At 41.4% G+C, this 19,096-nt stretch overlaps 2 protein-coding genes across 3 annotated transcripts in view; both read left to right on the forward strand.

Moving 5' to 3' along the window:
• Positions 1–778: 778 nt before the first annotated feature.
• LOC125320286 (translation initiation factor IF-2-like) lies at positions 779–4,273 on the forward strand. Its single transcript, XM_048292421.1, has 4 exons — positions 779–831; positions 2,697–2,778; positions 3,397–4,077; positions 4,196–4,273. The coding sequence occupies exons 1-4, from the start codon at positions 779–781 to the stop codon at positions 4,271–4,273; spliced, it is 894 nt and encodes a 297-aa protein (XP_048148378.1).
• EPB41L4A (erythrocyte membrane protein band 4.1 like 4A) overlaps positions 3,916–19,096 on the forward strand; it is a 119,218-nt gene continuing 104,037 nt past the window's right edge. Inside the window, exons 1-2 of one of the 2 annotated variants that reach the window (XM_048292722.1) lie at positions 3,916–3,934; positions 4,196–4,508. In XM_048292722.1, the coding sequence (XP_048148679.1) occupies positions 4,410–4,508 (99 nt within the window). In that variant the 5' untranslated portion in view covers positions 3,916–3,934; positions 4,196–4,409. Of the gene's footprint in view, positions 3,935–4,100; positions 4,509–19,096 lie in introns of those variants that run through there. The other variant, XM_048292723.1, reaches the window with a different exon arrangement.

Genomic DNA, 19,096 nt, shown 5'->3' on the forward strand with positions numbered 1-19,096 from the left:
ATCTTACTTTAAGGACTCTAAATATATTGTGTAGAGCATAACGTCAGCATTTTTTCAGGAAATGTTAAACTGATGAATATCTAAATAAATTTCCTTCCACAATGTTTTTGACCATAGATTCTAATGATGCAGTGGGTGCATACATGTCTAATGTGTAGTAGTAACATGGAATCCAGACAAATCAGTAGTTGACAGCATCCTTGAATGTGTTTTAAGTAAAGCCTTCATTAGTAAAATGAGAAATGTCAATTCATGCACCATTGTAACATACTCAAACTCTTGCCTCTGAATGCTGTAAAATGCTACGTGGAAAGTATTCTTTTTCCACTGCATGCTTTGATCCTCTTTTGGGTGGAAGAAAAGTAGAGTTCCTAATAGCATGTTGAAGCTCTGCAGAACCCCCGTCGCTGAGGACAGTTGTGTATGGGCAGGTGGGCAGTGCCAAACCAGAGCAGGGCAGTGCTGCTGAAGGAGTTGCACCTTATTTTTCCTGAAAAGACCACAGACCCTACTGTACAATAACTATTGTACAGTTGTCTCAGTAAGAATTTTTTCTTTAATGGAAGATACATTCAGCGTTGTACATGTAGGCCAAAGAGTATGTGCCGTTTCTCTCTGTTTTCATTTTAATCTTTTTGCATTAGATCTCAGTGCTTTTTCTCTGCTCATTGTTTGAGCAGAGAACTGAGTCCAGGAAACTTGTCTTTACATGCAAAGAAAGATGAAGAGCTTGTTTTGTGCTTCCCTTAAACTTCTCACTCATTCCCTGGAAGCCCACATGGATAAGATGCAGGAATTGCATCCCTACATATCCATGAAAAATAGTGATAGGTAAATTATAGTGATAACAGCTAAAACAATTCATCATGACTCTTGTTACATGATCAACTTCCGGACAGCAAATGTTTGTGAACAAAACTGTGTAAAAATGAGGGAGAAAGCAGATATGCCGCCCTGAGTCCTTTGAGGAGTCTAATTGCTGGTACGTTAGAATATGGATATGGGTCACTTCATGTATAGGAGTCTGTGGAGAACTAAAAGAGAGAATTGGGTTGTGAGCTGTAAAACCTGCCTGCAGAGGCACATGGCAGCACAAAGGAGCACACGGCGGCACACAGAGGTTTGTCTCCACCGGACCCTGGGGGGAGGAGGTGTCACACAGCAGAGCCTGCCGGGAGCTGACGGACGGGTGAACAGCGAGTGATCACCCCACAGAAGGACATTTGGAAAGTGTGCTGTTGATGTAGCAACACGGGATAGGTCACGCCACATAAGGAGATACTGTGCCTTAGAAAAGTGTACAAAACCAACTCACTCCTTTGAATAAACGATTCAGGCTCCCTGCCCATCTGGATCTGAGATTCAATCGACGACAGGAGTCCTGATGGTACCATGTCTTGTTTACACAACCTCATTGAAAATACTGCATTAAAGCTAAAACCGAACATTTTAATGAGGGTGTTCTGCATGACAGAGGCTGCAGTGAATTCTGCTGGGTACTTCATCAAACAGGCAATAGACAAAAATGCCTTTATGCCCTAGTCCTGTACTTACATGCCTGACTTAAACGTGTCCATAAGTGTTTGTGTGATGAGGGCTTATGTCAACAAATTTCGCTCTGTGGTGCTTGACCTGTGTTTTTTCTTGTAAAGAGAAGTTAAAAGGAACTCAGTTTCCTAATGGATTTGGAAAACAGATGGCTATCTCAGGATCTTCACGAGATGTGAGCTGGTCTTGATACTTGAAATACTGAGGCAGGGCTGGTCTTCTGTAACATGGAGCTCCAATGAAAGATTGGGCCCTACATTTTTGGCCCCTAGCTGTTTTGATTTCCTGAGATTCTGAGGGCTCATAACGGTTCATAGTGTAGATCCCATCTATTCCATCCCCTCTTCCTCTGCTCCCCTGACTGATTTTCTCACTTCTTAAGTTCAGAATCCCCTCCCAGGCTTTCAGCTCAAGTAGCAGGTTCTGGTACTGTTGCTTTATCAAGTGCTTAGCTGTAGGCAGTAGCTGGCTAGGGAGACGAGTTCATAAGTTAACTTCTCTGTGTTCTAAATACTAGCATCAGCTGAACATGAGTGCATATTTTATATTTTCCCCATGGGCCAATCAGCTAATATACAGCAGCACAAAATGGATCTTCAAAAAGAGAAGACCTGAAAGAGTTCACTTGGACAGCTTATAGACAACATATAACCCAGACTAGTATTGACTAAATTGCTCAGCTTTGGGATTGTGATTGTAGCTATATGAACACTTAAAAATTATAATTAAAGATTTTGAAGCAGTTTTGGGTTCACTGAGCCCTCCCTTCCACTTGATTAACCAGTGATTTATGCATATATAATGACTTTAACTGACTTGGGGGGTAATTTATGTCACAATGTGCATGATACATGGATCTAAACAGACTAAAGAGAGGGGAAAAAGGAACCATCTGTTCTCTAAAAAATTGTCTGCTGTCAGAGGGGCTCAAGAACTGTTTGAAAAATGTGTTTAGAAAGCCATGAATAAATTTCCTAAATTTTCCGTGCTTTCTGGATGGCATTCTCATTGGGTATATATTGCCCAGGAAAAAAGGTTAGGAACTCGAATTTTTAAACTTTTGCTAGTTTTCATAAGTCTTTCATATGTTTTTCGAAAGGCTTTATTTTTATGAACGTATACAGTGGGTTTTGCCCTGATCTTCACAGTGCTCATGGAGTATTGCTTTTGCAGCTACAGGATGGATATGGAGATCCCAACACCCCAAAGTCCAAGTTCAAACATGAAAATGTGAGTGGCATTTCTTGGGAGCAGCAGGGTTTTATTTAGGACAGGTGTTTAAACGCAGACTTACCTACATACCCAGTAGAGTTTGTCAATATAATCTCCTTGTGCCCCACTCTTATGCTACATGCACAAGTTAACAACTATAAGAAAAACACTTCTGCAAATTCTTAAATTTACACATGCAAACTTTGTATGTTCTCCAGTAGGACTACTCATGCATGCAGACTTAAGTAAATGCACAGGCACTACTTGTGGGAATGGGGCTTAACTTGTGGGATCCCCCTTCTACCCGAGAAGGAAAAATCCTGGAATATAGATATATGCAGCAATGAAAGCGCAGAGGTGGATTGGTGTGTGCTGCAGAAAATATAGACAGCAACTGCAAAGGCAGTTGGAGGTTCTTCTGTGTTCCTCCTTTTCTTTGTTGGTTGGGTTTTGGTTTCGATTTTTTAAATTGATGTAAAAAAAAATTATTTGTTTTTAATACTACAGAGCTGTTGCTTTGTAAGTTGAATACACCTGTAGCTAGCTCAGGTGCATCATGGAGAATACACTTCCGACCAAGGACACTTTCAAAAATTCAACCTCTGTTCGACCCTTCACTCATGGTGTCTCCTGAAGCGCTTCTCCTTCAAGCACAGAGACAAAACCCGCTCCCCGACTTGTGGCCCGCCGGAGCGGAGGCGGCGCAACCCGCAGGGGTCAGTGCTGCTGCGGAGACCGGGGCCGCGGCCGCCGGGACGGGCAGCTATGGCCGGAGGCGACGGGGACAGCCAAGGGGCGCGGGCCGGGGCAGGGATCATAGCCCCCGCCCCACGGCAGAGCTGCGGGAGAGGGCAGCGACGGCCCGGCTCCGGACCTGGAATGCCGGCGGGGTCCCGTGCGACGATGCGTGCCGGTGCCGGTGCCGGGCAGGTGCCGTCCGCCACTCTCCGCCCCAAAGGAGCCCCGGGGGAGCCCTGCCCGGCGGCCGGCAGGAGGCGGCCGGCGCTGCCCGGCCGCTGGGTCTCTCTTCTCTCCATCCCCCCGCCCCCGACGGGGAGGAGGCGAGCGCTGCCGGCGCCCCCCCCGCACGGCCGCGGGCAGCCGGAGGACGGCAGCCCCGCGCCGGCCGGGCACTGTCGCCGCCCCGCTCCCCCCGCAGGGTCCGTGGCCGGAGGTAATGCGCTGGCCGGGCGGGGACCACCCTCACGGCCCGGCTGCGGCAGCGTAGAGCGCTCCCGCGGCCCCTCTCCTGCACACAAAGGGGAGGCGCGGAATCGTGCGCGGACGGGGAGGAGGACGGGGCGGGTGGGCGGCTCGGTACCTCCCCGGGGCGGCAGCGGCGGTGGAGCCGCCGTGACAGCCGGGCGCGGGCGAGGGCTGTGGGCTGGGATCCTTCCTAAAAAAGCTGCTGGTCTTTTCTCCCCCTTTCCCGCAGAGAGCGCCCGGCAGCCCCGTCCAGGCTGTTCCGCGGATGGCGGCGGACCGCCCCGCGGTGCTGGGCGCTGCGCCCTAGCAGCGGCCGGGCTCCATCCGCGCAGCCGGGGCGCGGAGCCGGGCGCGGCCCAGACCCGGCTGCGCCTCAGCCCCTCTCTGCCGCCACCCGGGGCTCTTCTCGCCTACCCGCCCCGTCCCCGGCCATCGCAGCAGGCATGGGCTGTTTCTGCGCGGTCCCGGAGGAATTTTACTGCGAAGTTTTGCTCCTGGACGAGTCCAAGCTGACCCTAACCACGCAGCAGCAGGGCATCAAGGTACGGACGCCGGCGGGGCTGCAGAATGCGATGCGGGAGAGCCCGCAGGGCTGCCCGGCGGCGGCTGCTTCCCGACTGCGCTGCGGTAGCTGGGAAGGGAGCGGCGGCAGGAAAAAGGGGTTTCGGGAGGCGAAGGAATAACGTCGTAACTTTGCTTACGGTCGCGCAAAGGACAGATGGATCGGGGTGACACGCGCTTGTGGGGCAGATGTGGCTTTGGGAGGCTTTACATCGAGATAGTGACTTAAAGCGAGCAGGTGCCGACCACCCCGTGGCACTCGGGACGCTCGGCGCAGAGGTATTGTTCTGTACCTGCCGCAAAAAAAAAAAAAAAAAAAAAAAAAAAAGGGAAGGAGAAGGCGGCTGTGTGCACGGGGTGTTGCGCACCCGTGTTGAGTCACTGCCCGCTCCCTCTGCCTTGGGCCGTGCCCGCCCTGGGACGCGCTCTCCCGGGAAAAGGCCGGCGGCAGCTTGTGCGGGGCGGGCGGGCAGCAGCTCCCGAGCGCAGGGGGTGAAGGTCCAGCCGTGTCCCCAGCCCGGTGTCCCGTCGCCTGGCTGGTGGGAACAGCTCCTGCGCCGCTGGAGCACGCTCGGCGCGGATGAACTCCTCAAAGTAGTCATCTGCCAAGCACTAATGAGCCCTGACAGAGCATGCGAAAACTGAGATTTTTCTAAAGGCCCTTAACTTGGTCCTGTTTTGTTAAGCCTAATGACAGCGAATGGCATGTCGCAGACACTTGAAGTCCTTGTTCGAAGAGCCGGGAACTTGAATTTATTGGCAACATAAGAACATGGTTTCAGTGTTGAATCAGAAAAAAGAAAGAAAAAGAAAAAAGAAATCACAACGAAAGAAAGAAATTAGTCCTTTTAAAATTTATTGTTGGAAAGGGCTGTATGTTTTAGCTTGAATGATTAAAGTTTGGTGAAGCAACTGGGAAATGAGAACCTGAAGGAGGGTAGCGAGGAGAGTGAGTTTACATTTAACAATGTGTTTTTTAACTGTAATCAGTGGTATTACCAGGTCTGCATGTATTGAGAATTGTCAAGCTTTGCTGAATCAACTGCCTGCAGATCGACTCATAAATCCATGCTTAGCACAGAGGAGTAAGCAAATCATAGTGACGCTGGAATTCAGTATCTGTGTAGGGTCTTTGAAGTCTAAGTTTAGACACTTCCGAAAAACCTTACCTTTCTATGTGCAGATGTATGTATGTATGTATGTATGTACATCATGCATGCATATGTGCTTTTGTGCAGTAAATGTGCAGTCACAGAAGTAGTGTGTCAAAAGAGTAATCTGCAAAGATAGTCCTATGGTTAGTCTAATAAATCTAAACCCTGAAAGTGAAGGGTTTGTGCAGTGTCTAATAAAAAGTAATGTCCCATGGGGGACATTAACTCAGCAAAACTCAGAAAGAGTCTGAAGATGTAACTTCTTTCCAAGAACGCATGACTTGCAGTGTTGGGAGCTGTCTTTTTTAACATGAGGGTGTGGTTTCCTGCCATTCTTAATGTGATCTGAATGTGGTATAATGCTGAACATTTCATCCCTTCCACCTGCTCCTTCTGTGTCTTTAACCTAACTACAGAGCAGTTGTGGAATCAGCTGGAAAAGTGTGTGGATCTGAGAAGAAAAATAGTAGTTCGTTAACATTTTAGCATAGGCACTCACACTGCACAGCAGGAAACCTTAGGGAAGCCAGAATCTCCCTTTTTGTAGCAGCCTGTTTTCTGTGTTTCCTTAAGATTAAGTTTGTACACGGTGAAGCCACACCCCAGTGCTGTAGCTCCATGAGCCTTTGAAATTCCAAAGAGAAGAACTGCAGAGTTCTCTCCTGGTCAGTGGTTTCCACCATGGTGCTGTCCCTTGCCTTTGTATCTGCACAAGTATTTGTGCACCTCATGTCCAGCTGAAGGGTAACCACTGATTTGCCTTTTGTGGGTGAGTCTTCAGCTGGATCTGTGTCCTGGTCCACTTCACATCTGGAGGATGGCAGAAATGGCTTTTTCAACTGAGTCCTGGCTTCTGTTATTTTAAACTGCCCAGGGGACATTTGTGTTGGTATTATTCTACAGCTTTCCAGGGAAGTTACATTATTAATTCTTAGTGAAACAGAACATAAAATTTGTCATGTCCTGTCATGTTCCGTCATTTGGCACTTTAACCTTGAAATATAAATGTTTTGTTTTAAATCTTTTAAAATGTATGCACATGAATGCAGAGACTTGTATTTTTAATTTTTTTTTTTTAATAGTGGCTCAGCTTTGGCACCTAAGTGTAGTTTGTAGAAGTTCGTATGTGTTTTATTTTAAAACAAACATTTCTTTAGAACTACAGATTCTGGATGGGATCTTCCTTTCGTCATCTTCACTTTCAATTTGGTTCAGAGCTACACGGGAAACAAGCTTTTGGTACTCTTTAACAGGTTTTGAATTGTTACGGGAGCAGGGTTTTTAAATGGTTATACAAGCAACTTTGTTCCCTTGTTTTCCCTGAGTGGATGCATGTCTGTTAGAAATAAAAATCACAGACATGCATCCACTCAGGGAAAACAAGGGAACAAAGTTGCTTGTATAACCATTTAAAAACCCTGCTCCCGTAACAATCTTTTTGCTATCTATGTATATTAGTGGATATCGTCCCATTTGCTTTGGAGGGTGGAAGGCAGTGCCCCGTAGGAGTCTGAGGCAAGTTTGTTTCTTCAGGGAATTTGAATTGAAGTAGATACTTGTGTCCAGAGAGTTTTGAAGATGCATTGCTTAGTTTGTAGTGGTTATTTCTGGGTTGCTATGCTTGGCAGCAATTCTACACATCAAAACATGACATTTAAAAATTACAGTTTCATTAAGGCATTCTTCATACTGCAGTGGTCTTCAAATTGTACTTCCCATTAAAACAATGAGCAGAGGTGACAAGGCTGAGACTTTGAGTGCAATTTAGGGGTGCTTTTCTCTGTGGACTTCAAAGAGCTTGTTAGGGAAAGGAAAGGATTCGTTTTCTTCTGGCTCCCAAGTGGGGAAGCTGAGATGGAAAGAAATCAAGGTTGTACAACAAGGAAACCCCTTCCCTATTAGGCTGGTAGCAACTGACCATTCTGCTATAGGCCATGCTGTCTGGAGAGGTTTGTGAGGATCTCCTCCTCGTAGTTCCTCAGACTGACTTTTGCTTCTCAGGTTTTTTCCTGTTTTTTTTTTTTTACTGTTATCAGCACTGTGTTGCTGTTCTTGCCTTTCTGTCTTCATGGTTTAAGGACAGAGCACTCTGAGCTCTATGAAAATGTGGAAGCTTGCTCTCCAGCACTGAGGCTTACAGCAGGCTGATAATAGTTAGATAATCAGGAGAGGCCATCAGGTGTCTCATATCTTAATTTTTATGTTTCCTTATAGTACATTAACAGTTAGAGATATTTTGGAGTGTACATGCGTTGAGGTAATAAAGATGGCAGTTGTTAGTCCCAGCAATTTTGGGATGGAAGAGGCTATTCACCAGGTTCTGGTACAGTTTGTCTAGTCAAGGTATATGGCATCAGATGGGGACTGCTTTTCCTCTTATGAAGATGTTCAAGTTTCCAGTTAGGAAATGAGATTTTGCTAAAAAATAGGTAAGAATCAGCTGCCAACCGAAAAATAATCACTTTTCCATGACTGGTACTTTGTCTTCTCTTTACACAGGCTAAACAATAACTTAGGCATTTTTATGGTACAGTACAAGTTGTAGCTTATTTGTTGGTGTCACAAGACATGTCAGTGGTCTTTTGATGTGCTACCTGACTGGTTGTGGGCATTACATATTCTGGCTCTGTTGAGAATTGGGCTAACTGGCCTTGTAAACAAAGGTGTGCCTTATTGCACAGATTTTTTTTCGGAGGTTAAAGAAAACCTGTGTGGGCCTTTAAAAAATAAAGACTTGAAACCTATTTGTGATCAGCTGTTTCGGAAAGAGTGCTCATCTTGTAATGTGTGTGCTACAGAAACCTAAGAATCTTTTTTTTCCTCTTCAAAACAGTATTTAAGGCAAATATTTGTGGGGTTTTTTTTCCTGAAGAAGCTGAAAATATTATGAAGCATCTGTACGTTATGTTTGCATCTCTTTGGTTGGAATAAAGATCTCAAAAAAAAATGTTAGCTACTTCTGCAGTGAAGAAGCTCTCTAATTATTAGTCTTAAGCCATCTGGTCACTGCACTTTTGAAGTATTCCTTGAAATTCCTCTCTGATCACAGATTTTATGTTCTGTTTAGATTCACATGTGTGATGGGCCAACATGTATTTCATTAGGAGAGAAGTGATGAACAGAAAAGATATACAAGGTCTTCCTGGGAGAAGTATATGTTCTGTAATTTCATTTTATTAAGTGGTACCATTTAATAGTGATATTCTGGCCACCATACCACCTACTTGATGATTTACTGAGAATTTAGAAAAAGAATGGTTTAAAAAACCCAAAACTTGCCTCAAAGAAAAAATGCAAACCTGAAATAGAGAGTTACAGATATTAGGAACTGTGTTAAATGACTGGATATGTAAAAAACATGAGTGGGTTCATCAAAATATGATATGTATTGTTAAGATACTTAAGGATACTAATTGACAGAAGGATTCAGTGTGATCTATAGGTAAGTAAACACACCATTTCTTAGAAAGTTTTCTGGGGATTAGTCTGGTATTTTTTTTTTTGTTGTTGTTTTTGTTTGGTTTGGTTTGGGTTTTTGTTCGGGTTTTTTGTTTGTTGGTTTTGGTTTTGGTTTTGTTTTCTTGCCTTTTTTTTTACTCCCCAGTGAACCTGAGCAGTTCCAGATTTTGTGTCTTTATAATGTATACAGAAAATGTGGGGTGCAGTTTTGGATCAAGCTATTTTAGCTCTAGGGACACCGAGGAGTCAGTCTGGGAATGATGGGGTTCTATTTTTTTCCCCCAGTGAAAATGCTTAATGAATGCATTTGTTAGCAGGAAATAGAATCCTATGAATAGAAAGGACTTACATTGTGTTAATTATTTTAACTGAGAATTGGCATTAAAAGTCAAATTGGTAGTCATTTGCTGTGAATATGGAATGTATTCTTTATGAAAGTGATTCCTGCTGGTTTACTCTTCTGCATTTTACGAGGAAAGGAAAGCATCTTTTTGTGAGAAATTTTAAAAATTTCCTAGTTACAGTACTTCAGAAATCTGAAAAACCTTTTTAAAGCTAGATTGCAGTTGCATTCCACCTATGGTAGTTTACCACCTACATTAATTACTAAACTGTAATATCAAAGTTCAAGCATATTTAATCATATTTTCCTCTGCCCTCTTTGGTATTGATTACTGAAGGCTTTCAATGCAGATTCTTCTAGATATTCAGCATATTGATTTGAAAAGAATAGTTAATAAAAAGTGAATTGATTAAGAGGATGCACCCTAAGTCTCATTTTAACCTTGTAATTTATTTTCTTAATAAAACAGAAATTTCTGTTACGTGTACATATTCTGCATAGCAGCAGGAAAACTAAAAAGGCAATATCATCAAGTTCCAAGTGTAAACAAGTACTTATCTTCTTCTGTAATGTTGTAGACACCATACATGTAGGGATTGTCTGTAGCAAAATCAACAAAAAAAAGTTAACAAAAAAGTAAAATATTGATAGTCCATAGCCCTCCCATATCAGAAAGATGCTGGTGCTTCTTAAATTTCTGTTATGGGTGTAAAATGGTCATCTGATTGCACACTGAGCACCAGATGGTTCATGTGAAATTTGCACTATTTAAGTCCTCTTAAAATGGACTGAAATAGTGCACAATTCTAGTTTAAAGAGAATGAAAGGAACAACAAGGCTTATGAACATTGCTATGAACTGCTCTGCAAAAATTACTGTCACAAATTTGAAACAGATTACTTATTTCACCAGTATCTTTACAGATGAGGCCAACAATTTTGAATACCCCACAGAATAACCATGAAATAAATTAACACTGAGACACTTTATTTTCCCTAGGTGCACTTAACTAAATTAATGAAACCAGCATGACAACATGAAGGAAATCCATTAACTTCTAAATGAAGTTACGTCTTAGTCAACCTGAGGTTTGAGCAATAATATTGTCAGAGGTGTCTGTTCTTCTGTTTTCATTGAGCAGTAATTTCATAATATGACCAGGGCAAATGTAAGCTGTGTGAGGCTGCTTTTTTTATTATACAGTTTTGGATTTATGTAACTTGGATTGAGCATTTCTTCTATGAGAGTATTTAGTATAGTTAAGTATAATCTCTTAATATGTTATTCATTTTAGTTCATGAAAATTCTGAAATAAAATTCAACTACAGAATTGCAATCCTTTCTCTCAAAAAAGAAAACTGCTAAAAAGTATCACATGATAAGAGGGCAACTCTTGAGGAGACTGAATTGAAAAGGTGCTTCAGAAAGAGAATGTCTTTAAAAGCTAAAATTTTATATCACTTCATGCTGTAAAAATACCTGTTTTCAAGATGATACTGATCACATATGAGAAAAAGAGAAATTATGTATTGGTTATGTTGCATCCTTACTAATATCCGTATTTTTGGTAGAAAGATGAGAGATTACTTGCCAGTCTTTTTTATCTTATGTTTTTAAAAAATTTATTTTCCAAAGGGGGATTAACTTTGTAATGATAGATCAGCTATATTACTTTCCTTTTTTCACAACTGAGATATTTGCAAGTAAATAATCACATTTCAGTATCTGGGTACAATTTGGCAGACTGTGTTTTTAAGTACACGTTTTAGATGCTGCTTTTTAAATCAGATCTTGTGCTTGCTGCATACCAATTTAATCGCAGAGTTTAAAATGAAGGTTGTCATTTCAGTATTGATTGAACTTTTGTTCCCACGTCTTCCGTTGCATCCTGAGTTGTGGATGGTTGAACACTGTAGGCACTAAGGTCAAAAGGACATGCTTGAGGTCAACCCGTGCTATTATTCAGAAGTGGAAAACCAATAGAAACATTGCAAAATGAGAGCTCTGCTCCTTTGGTTTTGCTGCAGCATGAAGAGGGGAACCTGCCTGTTTTGCCAAGAGGGAAACGTGCTTTATCTGCTCTCCTTGGCTTATGACCACAAACATTGATACCTTTAAAGGGAAGAGACCTTTTGTGAATGGTAATTCCAGCAGTACCTTTCCAGAGTCAGAAAAAAGACACCTCAGAACTTTCTTTGAATTGATAGTACAAATCATCTTTATTGCAAGTAAAAACCAAAATTTAATATACCGGCATAGGCATTTTTGATCATTCTGGATGGAAATCTCTATTGGGCTGAATGTACCATTAACCTATAGTATTAGGGGTGTTATGATAAAGTTTGGTTGCTGAAAGTCTCAGAGGTCTGTAACACCTCCTTTTAAAGAAGCCTTTCTTCTTGCCCCTCATGATTTCTTTTTAATTCTGTCTTGGTGTGAGGGAAGTGCATACAAATGGCAAACTCTCACTATCAGTTGGTTGTATTAGTTATGCTTAGTAAGAGGAATCCTTTATATTCAGTGAAATCCAACTGCACCTGCTTACATTTAAAATAAATAATGAAGTCGTTACAGTAATGGGTTACAGTTACTAATGTGAAGGAAAAGGGGATCTAATTTGTATGGGCCATGTACTTATTTATTTGTCAATATTTACGTGTTAAACTCTGCAGGGCTACAACTGGCTCTTCATAAAGCAGAGAAGAAGACAATATATCTTCCTGTAGTTCTTGAAGTTTTGGGTCTGTGGGCAAAATCTGTTTGTGGTTGAGTGAGCCAGTGTGATAATAAATGGCTCAGCACTTTAATACCTTTCCTGTGTTCTCGGGAAAGTGAGAACTGAATGCACTGAAGAGTAAATTCTCTGTCTGTGTGAGAGACAGAATGCCTTTTAGTAATGGAAAGGAAGGATCTTCTATATCTCAATTCCACAAAAAGAATTTGGAAGGCAGAAAAGGGCATTTTTTCTATATAATTAGTGGTAAAATTTGGCATAACTACTAATGTAGGCAAGCACGTGATTTAACACTTTGCAGAACTAAAGGCACTTGATAATCTTGTAGAATTGAGCCAGAAGAAGGATCATCCAGACAAAACCCACTGGATCTGGTTTTTGTGTTCCACATACTATATACTTCACTGAAAGTTCTCATTGAAGTCTGAGAATAGGTTATTTGTAGTGTTTTGGAAAATATTTTCTGTCTATAGTAATACTCTTTTGTGTATTAAATATTAAATATCTAGTTTATTTTATTATTTGTCTTTTAAATACATTAGATATGGGAAAAAAAGTACAGTTCTTGTTTTGGTTCATCGGTTTTATTCAGATTCTTAGTGTCACAGTGTGAAAGAGTTGTGACAAACTTCTTTCTTATTTGGTGGATGAATGGTAGCTGGAAGGAATTGTAATGGGGTTTTGTTCTTTTCCCCCCTTAGAATACCAGAGCAAGAGCTGTCTTTATAAGAGACTGCATTGAGAACCATAAGGGAAAGTTAATTTTCTTTTATGCTGTTTGTCCGCCACAGGAAACTGGTGGAACTAGCAGTTCAGAATTATAAAAGTGAGGAGGAATATGTAGGAGACTAATGAGGAGTGATTTCTGTACTGACTTGGGACTTGAAGCAAATTGTTCAATACCACTTGCAAAAAGAGGTAATCGTAATGCTGGTGTGACAGGTAACATGGAAGCAGATTCTCCACATCTCTCTCTCAGTGGTGCCTCAAACTGTCTGCAAAACTTGCTGTTTTGAAGTGAGTTTTGCTTTGTTTGTGTGGCCAACACCAGATACAGAAGAATGCTGCACTAGGCCCTGTCTCCGCTCTAATTCTGTGTTGGTGGTGTTTGCTGTGGTAGAGAAGGTGGCTGTTGTTTATAAAGTGGTGTAATCTCATCACAGCTCTTGGAGGGAAAGGAAGTCACGTGTCAGAACCCAGTGGGACTGGAAAGTCATGACTGCCAGTACATCTTCAGTATTTGTTCCCACTGAGGAACTGTGAGGTCCTCATTCCCCGTGGTTTTCTGTGGCTGTGGGAAGTGTGGGGGAGTGCAAGGAGCCTGTTTCAGCCTGACACACCCACGCTGTGTCACACAGAGCCCAGACCTCCCCCACAGGGGTCCTTTCAAGTGTGCTTCAGGCTGGCAGGCACTCTTTTGTCTGTGTGGTTGGTTTGTTTGTTTAATATGGCAGAACAAAAGAAAGCTGAATGTCAGAGTCTCCTAATTCTGATTGTCATAGCATGGCTGTAAGGGGTGAGTGATATGTATCAGGGTGCCTCGGAGGGGACCAGGCAGCAAATAATTCTGAAGGCTGTGCCTGGATCTCCCTTCAGAGGAAAATAGGACACCTCAGGAGGGATCATGGGAGAGAGGTAGCTTAACTTCAGTAGTGGTGATTGGGAGAAAAAGTTCCTGGGCAAATGAAGGAGAGATGCAAATGGACGGAATGGTTATGCTTGCAAAAACCTTTTCTTGTACCACAATTTGCTTTGTGAAAGAAGGAAAGAAAGCCACAAGAACTTGTAGAGGAGACTTTTGATGAGGTGTGTGAATATCCTGACTTGCTTTCAGCTTTTTAGGTTTAATTTGCATTGGCTGCTTTGGGTAAGGGGGGAGGGACTGGATTTAAAGGTGGTTTTAAATAATATTTTCAGTGTGGAATAAAGCTTTTAAGTTCAAAAGATCCAATCTTTTTCCTCTGTTTTGAACTGATGTCAGATTCTTCAGCCATATTCTTCCCTCTATTATTTTTTACTCTCTCAAAGTCCCTCAGCGGGACCCGCATGTTCCAAAACACGTGCCCATCCACCTTTTCTTTTGGTGCATAACACGCAAGTTGGCCAAACATTTCCATTCTCTTTTCAGTGTGTGTATTCTTCTTCTGGAACATAGCAAACTCTACAGCTGTGGGAATCATACCCACAAACAAAAGCTTCTGGTATCCTTCAAAGCTACTGCATTTATTCTGGATTATTTTGAGTAGTCTTTTGTTCTTCTTGACCAAACACATTTCTGTTGATAAATTATAGTGCCTTTAAAATCACCTCTGATTGAACTGTCTTTCTCCCAAAAAGGGGGAGTATTCTGGAGCTCCAGGCATTTACTAAGAAAATGTTCTTGGCCTTGAGGTTCCTTCATCTGTGTCTTCAGTGTTTCCAAAAGCCAATTCTCTTTTTTTCAGGCAGCCATTTAGTAATAATGTTTATTTTTATTTTTCTGTGAAAGCAATAGAGAGTTACCAAGGTCTTTCCTTGGTTTGAGAATGCTTGAAATTGTGTACCTGGTTTCAATTCCAGTGACGACTACCTGTATTTTGGTGTGCGTAGGCACCAACTTCAGTAGGAGCCAAACTGAAACCCAATTTTTCTGTGAGCAGGTTCAGTTAACAAATGAAAATTTACTGGAAAGAACAAGTGTTATATTTTGTATGAAGGTGATAGATGCTATTCACATAAAATAAACATACAAATTTTCTACCTTTTTAACAGAAGTCATATATTTTTCTTAGTCATCCTTGGCCTTTCATCAGTATTCAGATCCTGAGTCTGACTGTTTAGAGCATGAAAGCCGTGTTCGTTGCTTTCATGAATGACTCTTTATTCTGTTGTTTCTTTTTTCCTACTTTCCTGACAAACAAATATACAGAAATGGGTTTCATGAACTGTCTCCCGAAATCTTTGTTTGAAGAAAAATTGCAATGCAATCCATGTTTGTTTATGATGTCTGATGCTTTTTGAACAAGTGAACAAAAGTCAGAACAGATGATCAGAAAAAATAGCAGATTTACGTGTGTGTCTGTACAGAAATTGTGGGGGTCTTGGTGAAATGAAGATGTTTGGGGAGAGGAATCTCTAAAATGTCAAAGCCAAGATTTTAAAATTTTTCTTTACAGTTTTTGTGGTTTTGTGAAAGCTGAAAATTTCTCCTGTAGTATGGAGAAGCTCCAGAAGTAGGCAGAAGTCTTGCAGGAAAGCTTCATTCCAGCTTGACATCCTTTGTTGAGAGGAAGGCTTGACTGGGAGGGTGTTAAACCGCTTGCATTGACTTGGCTGACAATGAATCAAACCCAATTTTTGTTATAGATATATTTTCTTTTTCCTGTTGCTTAGTCTGTATCTGAGATCATGACAGATTCAATTTTCTTGATATTTACTTATTTATTTATTTATTCTAATTTTTTATTTTGTTCATGAGTTTTAGAACAGCATTGAAGCTCTGCAGTAGGGCAGGATACAGGAATATTTCTGTTGCTGGGTGGGACATACACACATAATGTACTTATAAAACCCTCCCTCCAAGAATATTAACCCAGAACTTTTCATAAACAAATAATGCCCCCAAAGAAACTTCAAAATAAAAAGGGTAAGTGATTGTTTCTTCAGTATTATTTAGTGCTACTGTGTGTCTTACCTTGAAGAGAGTTCAAACCAGACAGATTTTTTTGTGCCTGCCATACTAAGGTATAAGCCTTCACTTCAAAAATTACAAAAGTACAATCAGTGTACATCACAGCATTCACCTCTCTTTGAAAGTTATATAAATCTGTGCTCTGCCCATCTCCATGCTCAGCTGGAGGTGATTATACTGAGTGTGTTTGTATTTAATCCACCAGTGGATTCATGCAATTTTATTTAAAGTGGCAGTGCTTTTGCCTTTGCCTACAGTGGATTAAAGGTTCTTCATCTTAATACTCATTTTTTTCTACATATTCTAGCCACACAGAGCAGATGGACTTGGTATTATTATCTATTAGATGAAGAGCATCTAACAGGATGCTGCTTATTATCTTGTTTTTAAGCTCGCTGTGATTCATATTCCTTTTCTTGCATACAGAAGGAATATGGGATAAGAAAAATCACTTGAACTGAAGAAATTGCAGTGTAATTGAATTTTGAACATTGATTTCTGAGTGTACAGAAAATGAAGCGAAAGAATGTACTCGAGCAGCAAATTACAGGAGGTAGCAGAGTGTACAGTGCCTTTAAGAAGCAGGTGTTTGCTGTGGAGTTCACTGTGCATACAAATGTGCTCGCATTTTGAAGTTGGTTAGGAACCAGTACAGGGGAACAGGAAACCTGACTGGCCTAATACAGGCTTTTTCTATTCAGTACAGGCTTGAAAAAAGGGGAAAAATATAATAATGCAGGGAAAATCTGGGTTTTGTTTGCTTTTTAAAGTGTGAAGCATGAGGGGGGAACCAGAAGCATGATTTAAAGGAAATTGCAGTAGTCGTTTTTTTAAATATACACAAAGGAAGCTTTGCACCATTTTCAATCTGGAAGGAGGAACTGAACATTTAATTAAACAATGCCTTTGACTCAATTAGTTTATGCTCCAGCATTCTTAGTACTTATAGTTTTAGGTTATTTTTCAAGTGTACAGCTGTTTCCTCCTGCATAACATCTGGGAGGGAGGTACACTGTGGTTCCAGGAGCAGTGTGAATGGAAGAAGGTTTCTAGGCCCCTGAAAATTTTAGGCATCTCTAACTCAAAGCTGCAAAGGTAGCTCATCTGACAAAGGCCTAATGGGCAATTTCACAGTAAGTACTGTCCTTATCAAAATCTACCCATCATCTATTGAACCCCTTTGATTTTCCCATTAGGCCTGCCAGCCCATCGAGCCCCCAAACCTCAAGACTTTCTCTGCATGCAAAAATGGTCTTTCTGACTAACTGGATCTGCTTTCATGGGGAAAATAAAATACAATCCACCTGTAGTCTGTTTGAGTATGCATTATGATAGTGCTCATGTAACGTTACCCACTTGTGGGCAAGGGAATATGTTGGAGAAGGTTAAAACACCTTGAAACATATTTATGTATAGAATTATGCTAAAAATTAGCAGAAACAGGATTTTGGTGAAATAACAGACTTATTGAACCATGTCACAACAGATGACTGTTGTGATTTTTTTCCCCTTGATCTACTTCATTTAGATAGAAGGCTGAATCTGCTTAAAAGGACACATTATTTTAAACAAGGATTTGTTCTGGTTTTGGGCTCTTGTTTCAATGGGGTATTATATCCTCTAATGACACTTGTTTAAGCCAAAATAAGTCAAGTCAGTTGTTGGAGTTTGGTCATCTCACACACGTTCTGCTGCGGGGGGAAGAAAGAATATACTGTCCTGTGTTGAATTGTATCAAATTTCATTTAAGCTATAGTATATCAAAGCAAATAAAGTGCAGTTCAAACAGAAGAAAATAATGCATATTAAAAAGAAGAAATTGGAAGGATCTGACCTTGGTGAGGAAGAGCCTGTCAGTTTCAGCAGGGATTATAATGTATCACATAATCATAGGCAGGATTGCAACAAAAGACACGGGCATTGGAAGTTATTTTCAAAACTATTCAGGTGCTTGTATAAGAGTCTTTCAAAAGTCTTTTCTAAAGGTTGCACTGAGCACTCAGGCAACTCTGAAAATCTCTCAGGACTGAATTACTGGTTACAGAGTAAATATCAGGACAGCAGTATTACTTACATCGAGGCACCAAGTGTATGAGAGCTTGACCCAGGAGCTGAGACTGGGAAGCAGCATCTCAGCTTTATGAGCTGGCATTTTCTTACTCAATGCTAGAAACAGAAGATAGAGAATTTTATGCAGTTGAGCCTGTATTTTTAATAAACAAGCAACCTCAGATAATTATGTGTGGACTTAACAGTTTTAAGGAACAACTGCTGCTGAGACAAAGAAATGCTTGCCCCGTAGCAATTCTTCACACAGGAAGATATTAAAACTGTATTTCAAAAGGAAGGTTTAGCTGTCATAGAGTCATTTAGGTGGTGACATTGAGCTGAAGGTTCTGTGATTCAGGTGGGTGTGTTACCCTATCTGAAATTCAGGTCTCCAGAGGGACTACAGTATCTAAATATTTTACTTTGTGTGCAGTATTTGTGGACCCTGCTGATTCTTACAAGCTTGTATGGAAAGGTTTGGACATGTGATCAAGCTGGTAAGTGCTCAGTCTGGTAGCTGTCCATATGCATGAATATTTAGTAATTCATTTTATTTTAGATTGTGGTAAGAGGATTTAGTTGCATTACCTTTCATTTGCTGTTGGCTAAGAGCCTTCACTCGTGGTGGTGGTGGTTCAGGCTTACAAATCTTGAAAGGACTGATTTCTCTGGGAGGTTCAAATCTGCAGTGCTTCAGTCTGATTCTTATGGCAGATTTCACTTTGGTGTTTTTGTCAATGCAAAGTCTTGAATTTCTTTCTTGCTTTCATTTGAAATAAACTTTCTGTTGTCATGGTCGCAGAGAGGAACTCAAAAGCATGAACCCTGCTGACTCCTAAAACCAGTAAGCCTGCATATTTCTGTGAGGAAGCTCATAACTAAAGCAAGTGCTATATGCCTTTTTTTTTCCCCCCCAAGAAGGTAAAGTCATCGTTTCTCAATGGCCGGGATTGCTTCTGTATAACAGCAGGGACAGAAGGGAATTAGATGAGTAGGATATATAGTCAGTTTATAGTGAATTACATTACACAAGGGCATGGCCACAAATACGTGGCTGATTCTTTACAGGTTCTTTTTGTGTGATCTGTTTTTGAAAACCTCAGCTAAAGGAGCCCCCCAGGAGCTCAGCTGCAGCCCTTTGTTACTCTTGTAGTAGAAAG

This window comes from Corvus hawaiiensis, chromosome Z (assembly GCF_020740725.1).
Source record: "Corvus hawaiiensis isolate bCorHaw1 chromosome Z, bCorHaw1.pri.cur, whole genome shotgun sequence".
Lineage (NCBI taxonomy): Eukaryota > Metazoa > Chordata > Aves > Passeriformes > Corvidae > Corvus > Corvus hawaiiensis.

Excerpts from the sequence above, each read along its gene's own strand:
- LOC125320286 (XM_048292421.1), top strand. The coding sequence starts at position 779 with ATGGATAAGATGCAGGAATTGCATCCCTACATATCCATGAAAAATAGT. Across the intron at positions 832-2,696 it reads TCCATGAAAAATAGTGATAG|TGCTCATGGAGTATTGCTTT; the intron begins GTAAATTATAGT and ends TGATCTTCACAG. Across the intron at positions 4,078-4,195 it reads CGGGGCGGGTGGGCGGCTCG|AGAGCGCCCGGCAGCCCCGT; the intron begins GTACCTCCCCGG and ends CCTTTCCCGCAG.